The 13496-nt window shown below is 37.0% G+C and overlaps 1 protein-coding gene across 1 annotated transcript in view; it reads right to left on the bottom strand.

Moving 5' to 3' along the window:
- Window positions 1-13496, bottom strand: part of LOC121384070 (GPI-anchor transamidase-like) — a 50650-nt gene that overhangs the window by 18924 nt on the left and 18230 nt on the right. The window contains exons 3-4 of the mRNA XM_041514291.1: window positions 12579-12637; window positions 3847-3923 (exon numbers count right to left, since the gene is read on the bottom strand). Of these exons, the coding sequence (XP_041370225.1) occupies window positions 3847-3923; window positions 12579-12637 (136 nt within the window). The remainder of the gene's footprint in view (window positions 1-3846; window positions 3924-12578; window positions 12638-13496) is intronic.

Below are 13496 nucleotides of genomic sequence, written 5' to 3'. Positions count from 1 at the left end.
CAAACTGATAGTCAAAATAAAAAATAACCCAAAATGGCTGTCACAAATAGAGAAATGTTATCAGATATGGCATCTACATGTAATATACAGACTTTGTAAAACAAGTTCACAAAGAAACACAATACATGTGTTAAAACTTGTTAAAATTATGCCTTTTATATGCTGAAAATTTTATCAGAAATAATTGATGATGAACATAATTTATGTGGAAGTTTATCAATCTAGTAGTTGTTTTATAAATTATAACAATGAATTATTTTTGTGGGATTTTTTATTTTTATTATTTTTTTAGAGTGGGGGGGGGGGGGCAACTGATCGACTATTCAATTAATAAATTATGAAAAAAATATTAATATTATTACCTTTACCTTTTTTTCTTGCAAATTTGATATGGGAACTGAAAGGGGGATGTAAAATAGGGCATAAGCTACCATAAGCAGTTGTTTAAAGTACTCCTAAGATCAACTTTTAGATAGATTTCATAGACCCAACAGGTGGTACTAAACCAAATAACTTCCGGCTGGGTCAAAGTTCGAGCTGGACCCAACTTTTGATAGAGAAGTGAACAACACAAGTCGACTATGATTGGTAATAAATGTGAGTGTGGTGGTTGTAAAAAAAAATAGTTTCATCTCGGCAAAAAATGTATGCAATTTTATTTTATCTAGTACCAATGTGTCAAGTAGCCTTGTGCTTGAAACATGTATGGGGTACCTGTAAAAAAACTACTCAAATTGACAGAAAAACCCTGAAAGACAAAGGGATAATTGTTTGTTGCATTTTTTGATGATTTTGAAGAGAAAAAACACTGGATGTGATCTATTTAATTAATATGGTGTGGCTGGTCACCAAAAAGCCACAGGTTACTTATAATAAACGAGGTGTTAGCACGACATCATCAAAGTTTTTGTTAAGAAACAACATCCAGCTTCTTTCCTCACAACCACCATCATCGGTTCCATCCAGAGTAAGACAATACAGTATTGTAGATGCTATGCGAGTTGTATGAATAATTCCCATCAATGATCTTTCCCCTCCAACTTTCAAATCCTAGGTACCTAGGTACACGTGATTGTCTACCTTTAGTGACTGCCAAATACTACTCTTCATCTCGTTTGTGATGGTTATTGCTCAGAAAGGGTACAGTTAAACTTGTCCAAAGAATAGCCAGACAAAAGTAGAGAACAGAGAATCTTTGATTCCAGAAAGAAAGAAATGTTTTATTTAACGCATTCAACAAATTTTATTTACGGTTATATGGCGTCAAACATATGGTGAAGAACCACACAGATAATGAGAGGAAACCGGCTGTCGCCACTTCATGAGATACTCTTTTCGATTAGCAGCAAGGGATCTTTTATATGCACCATCCCACAGACAGGGTAGTACATACCACACCCTTTGATATACCAGTCATGGTGCACTGACTGGAACGAGAAATAGCCCAATGGGCCCACCGACGGGGATCGATCCCATACCGACCGCGCATCGAGCGCTGTAAAACCGGGCTACGTCGCGCCCCTTTTGATCTCAGTCAAATCTTACTAATGGCCCTGTCACACTGTAGCGTATCGTACTAGCGTATGTCAGCGTATGAAAAATATCACTCATACACTGGTATACACTGACATACGCTAGGGGTACGTTAGGCATAGATTGTATACGTTTGAAACACGGTGGCATACGCTGGCGTATGGCAAGGTAGAAAATTATTTTTAAGCATGTTTAAAAAACTTTTGCGTACTCCGACGTATGGTTTATACGCTAAGCATTCGTTGGGCAGACGCTGAATACGCTAGAGGTACGTGACTCCTAGGTCGAGTACGCTGGTCGTACACTGACATACGCGGGCATGAAGGTGTACCATATAGCTAGCGTATTGATAGCGCATGAGTAACGTACTTCTAACGTATGTCTGACGTATCTGCAATGTATATAGACATCTTGGCGTATGCCTGACGATTGAGTAACGTAATTAACGTACAACTAGCGTATGATTGGTGTCTGGCCAGCATATACCCAGCGTATTGCCAGCGTTTTGAGAAAGTGTACATATAGGTTCCCATTTCTAGCTCTTCTTCACTTCTTCTACTGCAATAATGCTGCAATCTGGAAAGACTGCCGTTGATATAGGCACTTTGTCACGTGATCGATATAAGCTGGACATACGCAGTTCACACACTACTCATACGCTAGCCATACGCAGAGTATGCTGGCCATACGCTGGTCACACGCTGACATACGCTGGTCATACACTAGCCATACGCAGAGTACGCTGGCCATAGGCTAACATTTCCTGACATTCGCTGGTCATACGCTGGCCATACGCTACTCATAGGTTAAATACGGTAAGTATACGAATAATTCTGCATTTTCAAGGGCTTCTTGTGCCTATGAGAATTATTTTATGAATTTTCATACGCAACTCATACGTTTCTCTCATACGCTATAGTGTGACAGGGCCATAAAGCTGTGGGAATGGGATGACCTTTTTCACAAAGAATACTGACAAACAACCGAAAACAAGACAGAACTCCTTCATGACTGCTTGTTGTCTGGTCTTTTACATATCTACAGTACATCTACATCACAAAAGATACCCAGTATACATATGTGTACGAGACAGAGGGCACGGAGTGGTGGTGGTGGGGGGGGGGGGGGGGGGGGGGACTGCCCCCCTAGTGCTGAAGCAAAACCTCAAATTCAGACAAAAATGATAGAGATATTGGGGAAAATGAGCTAACCTGAGACCCTTTGACCATATATTTCCATCATTCCACCCTCAAAAGTAGTTAAAATACATATAAACATGCGTAGTGATTCATTTGCAGCCCTATATATCTGTTTGGTAGTATTGCTAATATGAATAAATGTTGTTGGGGGAAAACAGCCTGCCCTCCAACAAAAATGGTAGCCCGTACACCTATGTCCAGATACAATTGTCTGTGATCTTCATTAATTCCACAAAGAGGCTGACCCAAGGCTTGCACTGCATATTGTCTATGCTTCTTTGAGGCATGCAGGCACATATGTCTCATAGCCGATTACATTGATGTTTACATACTCATGCTACTTTATCAAATGCAAGGACCATCAACATTGAAAAGAAGGATAATCTACCGCATTGTCTGTATAGTGAATCTAGTGAATCCCTACCAGCTTTCCATGTGGCAGCTGGGGGCCACTATACCCATCCATTATTTGGGAATTCAAAGTTTCAGATCATCATGATGCAGAAACGTATGACGCAACATTCTTATTGACAACTGGCCCAAAATGAAAAAAGAAACACCTGGGGAAAGTTGGTACATTATGCTATATTCCCTGACACAAGGAGAAAGATGCAATTCACACTTATGAAGCACCTGCCTAGAATACCAAGTTGGCCAACACCACTGATAATGACATACTAGATGAGTAAAGATGATAATGATTTCTGTTTGATACCGATGATGACCACTCGAAATCGGAAGACAATGCTCAATCCACTGATTAAAGTAGATGACATTTATGTTTACAACACTGTTCCATATTATCACATTATTCCTGGTATATTGTATACATTATCCATCTGAGAATGACTCACAACTGCCAAAATGCCCTTTCGACAGATACTTTTTGAATCATATCAATTTTGTTGTTGAGATTCATGTGACATTTTACTTTATTACACTGCAGTGGAAGAGATGCCCATGTGATATTTATCGTCTCTTCACATTGCAATACATCTTAATATACTGGTACATAGTGGTAATGGTGTTTGTTTTGTTTTTGCAATATGTAAAGAATTTCCAGTGATATCATTAAATAAATGTTTATTCTTGAAAGTAAGGAAAAGAAACATACCTCATAACCTCTGTAGTCTACCTCAACATCGTCACCATACACATTAATATGCTGGTTGGCATTGTTAAACACTGTCGCTGCAAATAAAATTTCAGTGATTATATTACATGTATTACTTAGTAAATGCAGAAAACATTTTGTTTTCAAAATATTGATTAGAAATATTTCTAGTCAACTGAAAATTGATTAGCAACTACTGCTTAATGTTTTAAATTGTGTAGTGATCTGTGAAACTTGTGAAGTGAATCGCGACACAATACTGAACAAAATCTTTCCTGAAATCTATATCTAGAATTCTTATTATATATTTTCATAATCTACAAATAAATTCAAGCCTTTGTTTAGAAGAGATGATACACATCTGCACTGTAATAAACAAATGACAAATGTTACATTAGAACATGACAGTTAACCTGTACACAGTTGGCCAATGTACATTTGTACAAGAACTACATGTAGATAGCGATTATTAAAGGCATATTATAGGTAGTACTAAACCAAATAACTTCCTGCTGGGTCAAAGTGCGAGGTGCACCCAACTTTTGATAGAGAAGTGAACACCACAAGTCCTATGATTGGTTATAAATGTGAGTGTGTTGGTTGTAAAAAAAATTAGTTTCATCTGGGCTAAAAATGTATGCAATTTTATTTCATCTAGTACCACTGTGTCAAGTAGCTTTGTGCTTGGAACATGTATGAGGTACCTGTAAAAAAAAAGGTACTAAAATTTTGTGTGGAACTAGGGTAGTCATAGACACTACCCGTTATCTCAGAAATGAGCAGCTTGACACCCACTTTTTTGTGATTCACTTTAAGGGTGAGGGGTGGTAGTATTTATGTCCATGGCGTTATGTTGATTGGTACGTTGCAGGTAGGAGTTTTAGCCACATATGTTACTATTGTCGTCTATGGGATTTGATTTGGTAGTATACACCCTATAGAGACCACTGATCCATTAATTTTATTAATCCAACAAAGTATTACAAAAATATAATATTAATCTGATTTGTTCTTAACACATTGACTGCTGTAAACAAAATGGCGACCAATCCCCTTTGCCAAACCATATACGGTGATGATCAATATGCATTTTGTTTATTTACACACACATGCTATTTCTAAGTAATTGTACACATTATACTTATTATATTTTTAGAATAGCATGTGATACAAAGTAACTCATAGCTGGCAATAAAATATGATATTCTATTTGGGTTGCCAAGTACGAGTCATATAGTCTGGCAATATTGTACGACCCCTGTATTCTATTTGTCAGCTACGAGTCACAAGTTTGACTGGTGTTATTGCGTCACAAGTTTTTATTGCCTCATTTTCTGCTCAAATACATGTTACTTTCCAAAATGGTGAATAAGATTTATTACCGCTAAACAGGCTGTCACTTTGATGATGGAGACAGACGAGGAAAGCGATGATCCTGACATGGATATTAGTGATAATGATTCCCAGGACCCTGATATGGATTGGAGCAGTGAAGGTGATACAATAATTTCGTCAGACTCATATGTTTTAAGTGACGATGAGGTAGAACAGGCAGTACATGACAGGCCCAGATTTCATGGGGTTCACATAGAATTCCTGGAAGGGTGATAGTCGTAGGGGACATGGAACTGTTTTAGTGATTTTCCTAGAAAGTAAGCAAGGCATGGTAGACCAAACACTTTTGGGGCATTTTCACCATTTTCGGGGCACTTGTTTTTCATTAAAAATACACAAAAATTAATTGACTTAAACATTAATGTAATTTATATGTTTGCTTTAATAAATGAATGGCAAAATATATAAAAGACATACTTCATTCATTAATAATACCTTTTTGGGTGTTTTATAAAGGCAATTTTAGAATTAATTACTGAAAAAGGCTTGTTTAATCTCAGGGCAGTATAGTGCTGATTAAGGCAAGATGGTGCTAGACTATTGAGGTATGGTGCTGCACCATGCTAAAACAAGCTAGGGAAAACACTATGTTTTACCAGCTAGAGGTGAAGACATACAGCATCATGGTCAAAATAGAGCTGTACCTGTTTATGATAGAGGATAGATGCTCAACATCCACCTCACTTTGCTTTCAATGAAAACACTGGCCTTATAATCCAGTTACAGGATGATTCGCCTGGTGCATATTTTTACTTATTTCTGACACCACAGCTGATAGATAAGATGGTTATAGAGACAAAACGATATGCTACAGCTGAAATAAACAAACGGCATTCCTTGAGAAGATAATCTTGTTTGAAATCTTGAAAGGACACAGATGCTGCCAAAATGAAACAGTTCACTGCTTTGTTGTTTCACATGGGTCCCAAAAGCATGCCTATTATACAGCACTACTGGAGTACTGATGTTCTGTATAGGTTACCATTCTTTAGTGGTGTCATGAGCCGCAACCATTTACACCAGTTACTACTTTTGCGTTTCTGGCATTTTTCAGACAATAATCAGCATAATGATGACCATTTGTTCAATATCCATCTTGTATTGGATCATTTCAACGTCATGCCGGTTATTTACTATTCAGAAAAGGATTTGGCCACTGATGAGTCCATGGTGTTTTGGCGCAGCATATTGCTGTTTTGCCAATTTATCAAGAATAAGCGTAATGCATGTAAATATGGAATCAACCTCTATGAACGATGTGAGTCGCAAGGTAGTGTGCTGGAGGCTCGCATATACAGTGGTGTTCACCGTACTGATGATTGTGGCTATGGTAACTACTACAATTATGTGAGTCTGGTCAAACAGCTGACTAACCAATCAACCTACATTTGCGGTACACTGTGACTTGATAGAAAAGAAAATCCAAAAGATGTGGTCAAGCACAAGCTGAAGGGTGAACATGTTTGGAAACGGTCTGACTCGGTTGTGTTTTGCAAGTGGAAAGACAAATGCAAAGTACTTACAATCAGTAACGTGCATCGAATTGAGATGGTCAATGTTAGGAATCGGAATGATAAGCTGTCACGAAAACCAATCACAGTCTGAGATTACAATAATGACATAGATGAAATTAACAGGTCAGACCAGATGATGTCTTACTACTCGGCACTACCTAAGACAATTCAATAGTACAAAAAGATTGTCCTGGACATCCTAGAGGTGTTTCGTCTGGATACACACATCCTGTACAACGTGAACCACAGGGAACAGATGAAGCTGCTGAAATTCTGTCATCTGTTCACAGTTCACTTGCTTGGTGAGGGTCTATGACAAATTGGGTGACCATGTCTCAGCGCAGTCCAGGTTGCATAGTACCAAAGAAGAGAGTTCCGTGTCAAAGTTCGACGTGCACCGTCAAATATTTATGGAATAAAAGCAGCTGTGGGTGTGATTGGTAGTAATATGTGACATTGATTATTTGTGCAAATACTATTATCCATTGACAATAAATAAATACACTTTTATTTGTTATACAGTTGTTATGCAGTATATACCAGAGGTTGAAACATGATGTCGGCCATTCTTATCATATTGTGTGACATTACCCAAGGACTTCCGATATTGACCCATTTGAAACAAATCGGCCATTTGATTCGTACTCACACTTCGGCCGAGTGAGTTTAGTTTTAACTACATTTTTTTGTTTATTTTTACTACTTTTTTGTCTTAGTTGCAAAATAAAACCATGCTGACAAATAGTTTATTTTATATATATGGGGAAATTTTTTTTCACAAAATTTGAAGGAAAGAATCTCGAGCTAGTGATAATATCTGTAGGCTAATGTATTTTTATATTTACCGGTACTAACCTGGCTGACTAGTATTTGTTTTTTTGTTTTCTTAATAGACCCACAAGCCTGAGACATGACTGTTCTACAAACCGTTCTTTTTGAGCTTTGCAAAGTTTTCTTATTGCCTAACCAAATTTCATTAAAATGTCAATAAAAACTGAAATTGAAACCGTAACTTTACTCATTTGTCAAAACAGAAACCGAAACCGAAACCAAATTTCACAACTGCACATCACTACTCCTGTTCCTATCTCATACACTGATCTAGGAAGGTATGTAGCATATATCTCTCCTTCAAATTAAAATACTGGTCTCTGAAAAACTATCTGACAGTACTTCGTCTTTTGCATCTTGAAGCAGGCCTCCCTAACCCTTAAAATGGAAATTTCATAAATACAATAGTTAAAGGGGCACGCAGGATGTTAGGAGATGCAATCTCTCAAAAAGCACCCATTACCTCACAGATTCTGCTGAGCATCTTTTATCTATTAGATTTTAAGTGCACGAAAGATATTGCTTTTTGGGCTGCATGTGTGGTGACATTTTTCTCTTTTTTTGTAAATCAAACTTGTTAGCTCCATCCTTGTTGGCCTTTGACCCCTCTAAACCCTTAAATCAACACAACATACCATTTACTAAGCATGGAGCCATTGTGAAAGCCATGTGGTTAAAAACTATCCAGTACCAGGAAAGGGAATTGAACATCCCATTGCCCTTTATACCACACTCCACAATGTGCGCAAGTACAGCTCTTTGGTTGGCCATTAAGACAACGCCATTTACATCCGTCAAGTTAGTGATGGGGCATATGTAGCCATAAGTCCCGTGGGAATTTCATGTTAATTTTTGGAACCTATCATGGTTATTATCACTATTGTGTATAGATTCAGGAAAAATATGGTGCCATTTTTTTCTGATGACTATAAGAGTCATTTGAAGGTCACCACTCCAAATGTATTAAGACATACCTTGAAATAAGCTGTTATTGCACTATATCTTTAAACTACTGGCATGTAATATCACATACCTTGAAATAAGCTGTTATTGCACTATATCTTTAAACTACTGGCATGTAATATCACATACCTTGAAATAAGCTGTTATTGCACTATATCTTTAAACTACTGGCATGTAATATCACATACCTTGAAATAAGCTGTTATTGCACTATATCTTTAAACTACTGGCATGTAATATCACATAAGAAATGTCACATTGTAAATACACTAAAATATCATTAAATATTTGTTTGGTTGACTTTTGTTGTTGTTATGGTTATTTCATTTTCTTTTTGTTGTTATTTATTAAGGGATTTACTATTTTCATTGCTACACACTACACTAACATATGTAAACACATACAAATACAGACACCCACACCCACACACTCAAACACAAACCCACACACACCAACAAACACACACACACCAATACACAAGCGTGTGCACACACGTTGGTGTAAAGTAACTAAACTTAATAACAACAGCGTCTTGTTTTCTTGCTTTTACTTGAAACAATATAAAATAAAATCTTATTAAACATGTTATTAGTGGTATTAAATTTTGAAATAATGGGACCAGAAAGAAAAACTGTTATCATCTTTGACACGAAAAGGCTCGCAGACTAGAGCTACTTCACCCTGAGTACAAAAACTAATTTGTGTTCCATACTGGAAAGTTTCACATGGTTCTCGGTGCCTTGCGTGTAATTGATGCTTCAATAGAGAACAGTGGCATTGATGATGCATAGGTTTCTGCAAACATTTATGGTCCAAATATCACACGACAAAAATCCTGGAGGGTAAGCATATGAAGAGGGCCATAAATGCACACATGACAACATTGCTTGTCCTTTCTAATTTGTACTTGACCACCTTCTTTAAAGAACATCCTGATACCTTTGAAGCTTGTTCTCAACAGACTGATGACACCAAAGCTGCATCTTCAAATACAGTAACAGTCCAGCACAGTGCAAATAATGTCCTGCAGAAATATAATGAATTAATTTCAACAGTGAAGCAGTCCAGCCTAGTGCAGGAAATGGAAGACTTTGATAAGCAAAAACAGTCTCCCTCTCTCAAGATGATGCTAAGTTACATGGATTCTGTGTTGACACTTCTGCTCTTCGTCCAAGCTACCCGTCAAGGATTGTGGAGTATGCATCTTGCTTCTCTTGAAAAACTATTCCCTCTCTTCTTTGCATGAGGAAGGATTAAATATCCACAGATGGTTCCAGGATATATTGCTCGAATGTACAGCCTAAAAGAATCTGATCCAGAAATATACATGTAGCATGAATTCAAGAAAGGGAACTTTTGTGTAAATAAGAGTAAAGTATCATTCTGCAGCATTGGTGAGGACCATGCTATAGAGCATATCAATCATATGATGAAGGTCAAAGGAGGTCTCAGTGGCATAACCCTCAAGCCAGCAGCTTTGGAAAGATTTTTCTTAACAGCCCCTGAATTGACATGCCTGAAGAAGTGCATGAGATGACAGATGTTAGATCTCATAAACAAATTAAACACCATGAGCTTTCAGCAGCAGTTGTTAAACGTCAGTCATATGACATGCAGAAACTACAGGGTATTATTCAAGAGAACAACCCATTTTATCAGGATAATAATGCTCTTGTAACATGGGCGGTTATGCCAGATGGTGTCAAACAAGATATCCTAAAAGCTCATGAAGCTGGGAAACAGTGCTACACTGACTTTGTGGAGAAACGTGTGGTTAGTACAGTTAGTGTTTGGGAGAAGATGACAAAGTTAAAACTTCGTTGTTGGAAGACTGCATGAAAAAGCATAAAAGTAGTTGAAATGAAACAGAACAGACTGCTCATTGTTGTTAGAACTCCCTCCGAGGTAAACCTTCAGGAAGCAATTGATTTGTATGAATTCACCTGCATTCCAAGATCTCTCTTTTCTCCAGATGGTTTTTTCCTCTCCTGTCTGGATAAAAGCAAGCTTATGGCCATCTTAGAAGCATCCACACAGTCTGAGAATCAGCCAAGTAATATACACAATAACCAATCATATACAGAATCTTTTCAAGATGTTGCAGATGGAGTTGAAAAAAACCTTATCGTTGAACTAAGAACTATAATATTTTATTAATAGAGGGGATGTAATGTGCATTTATTAAGTCTGTATTTGTGTCTATTTTTGTGTCAGTGAGTCAGCTGACAAGTGCCGATCAACGTTTTCTCTGGTGCCAGGGAGAGCAAAACTAGAGAAAAGGAAATTAATTTTTGATGACTGCGAGTGTTATAAAAACATTTAGTGGATATAAATTATAGATAACAGCGACAATGTTGTCAAAATATTCAGTGTACATAAATTATTGATGACTGTGATAATGTTACAAAAACATTCAGTGGATATAAATTGCAGAGTATGACAAATATTTTGAAAAGTCACTAGCCACAGGGCTAGTGGGTTTGTGAAAACCACTAGCCCAAATTCTTGATCAATTATAACTGGATTTTTATTAAATTTTTGTAAGATTACACATTTACGACTATAACAGTAAAATAAAACAAACACTTAAATTATGTTGTAACTTTCAGTTTTATCGTGTTGTACGTTTGGTCTTTTGTCAAGTGTGAGCCATCGTCATTGTCCCGTTTTCACTTTTGCCCTCCCCCCCCCGGATAATAATTGAGCTCATGATTGGTATCTAAACCCACTATCAAAATAATTAAATTTAAATGAGGGTACAACAGTGTGACACACAGTAATAGATGGTTTAGTGTATTTGGTAGTGGGTTATACGTTCAAGTTCAAAGTTCAAACCAGTTTTTACATGCCTATGTCCACTAGGGCGGGTTATACATTTAGGGCCTACTATTTAGGTCGCCAGGAATGTTGATGCCAATTGCTCAAATACAGGGCATCATCCCATGTCAGATCAGTATCAAAAGAATATAACAGCGACATCTAATCCGTTGTTAATTGATGAACAAAAAAAGGTATTCTCTTGTAGCCTATCGGCAGCTGCGACACATTATCCAAACCGTTGCACGTAATAGGCCAAGCCGAGTCGTTGCATGTGCGGTTACCATTAAAGTAAATTGTTTTTCTGGTTGCCGATAACCATATGTAAGCAAAGTGTTAAATTAGAAAACAATAGGTAAATAAAACAAACACTGAAATTCAAAGCATGACTGGGGTTTACTTGATTGAAATTAACCTGTCGTCGCGATTGGTGATTGCCAAGTTCTTAGCCTAAAACATATGTGCGAGATTAACTACATTTTGTACCACGTGAGGTGTCCAACCAATCAAAACACGCATGTCATTAGACTTATTTCCTGTGCCAGAAACTTGAAAGGGAAAAGTAAACAATGCATGCTGTAACTGTGACGATGTAGAGATAGCATGTTACTGCAGTTTGCAGACCTAGATCAAGTGGATTATTATTATATACTGATGGCGTTGTTGATATTATTCGATGACAAATGTCACAATCAAATTTATTAAACGAAATTTCCTAGACTGCCACACATATAGATTTTTTATATACACCATCCCTTGGACATGATAGCACATACCACAACCTTTGATATAACAGATGCAAGTATTGGCTGAACCGAGAAATAGCCCTAAGGACCCACCAAAGGAAATCAATCCTAGACCAATGGGAATCGATCCTAGACCAATGGGAATCTATCCTAGACCAACAGGAATCGATCCTAGAACAACCGTACATTAGGCGAGTGCTTTACCACTGAGCTACATCCGGCCTCTTATGTCCAAGTGATATAATTATGATATGTGATAAAACAGGTTTCTCAGATTATATAATTACATGTACCAATTAGATGATATTATTACAAACAGTATAATATTATAAGATGTCTGCAAGTCAAGAATTTTCTTTTATATAGTAACACCCACAGGGACCTATAAAATATGTGACACAGTATAACATAATAAATATATATCAAACTCAAATAAAAGCAGCAAATAAGAAAGGAAAGCCATTACCTGGTCTGGGGTTGCGAGGGTTGCAAGCCATATCATCTGCCACCATTAAAATAATATGACTGAAAAAGTGAAATACACAACAAATTATACAATGTATACAGGCATGCTGAATGCAAAACATTATTTCAACTTTTCATTAATTCACATATATGCACATTTTCAAAATCATTAATTTTGTTTTGTTGAACCAGTAATTAAAATACGAACAACTACTTGAAGTGCAATCAGCTGATAACAGAACCATCGAGACACACAACCTAGTGGGTAATATACCTCTTCCAAGCAAATATACATGTAGCATGTAACGTTCATGTTTAATAAGATATGATCCTACTGTCAGTCCATTAGCATATTCACTCCACCATCTACGTAAGTTGTCCCATAGTCATCGGGTGTCAATCTCATTTATCCACAGTGACTGCATCGGTCAGAATTGGGCTTAAAGTTACTACGGTTACAATCTTTATCATGTTTTTAATTATTTAACCATCTAGAATAAGGTCTTTAGATCTCACTAATTTAGGCATAATGGGGACTTTTACTAAATTGTCTTTTCTGAGTGCAGGAAGGTCGTTTTAGTCAAGTACTGTCATTAACAGCTGCTGGAGAGTTGTCAGTGTTCAGAAATGCACTTAAATGGTTTTGAGGTGAAATGTTTGTATGTTTGTACTTATTTTGGGTTTATGTATTTTGGGCGTTTATCACGTCCACTCTGATGCAATCTAAAGCCCTGAGAATATATCATCCATTTTTTTTTTTTTTTTTTTTTTTTTTTTTAACATGCATTTGTTCAATATTCTTTTGATGCAGGCATTAGAGTAGACGACAGTCACTTTTTGGACCCTTGTTTTGGCTTCATACACAATAAATAAAACATATTCAACGGTAATTTTTTTATATGATATATTTGACAAAAGG

This window comes from Gigantopelta aegis, chromosome 10, assembly GCF_016097555.1.
Source record: "Gigantopelta aegis isolate Gae_Host chromosome 10, Gae_host_genome, whole genome shotgun sequence".
Classification (NCBI taxonomy): domain Eukaryota; kingdom Metazoa; phylum Mollusca; class Gastropoda; order Neomphalida; family Peltospiridae; genus Gigantopelta; species Gigantopelta aegis.
This window is presented reverse-complemented; position numbering and strand designations above follow the sequence as displayed.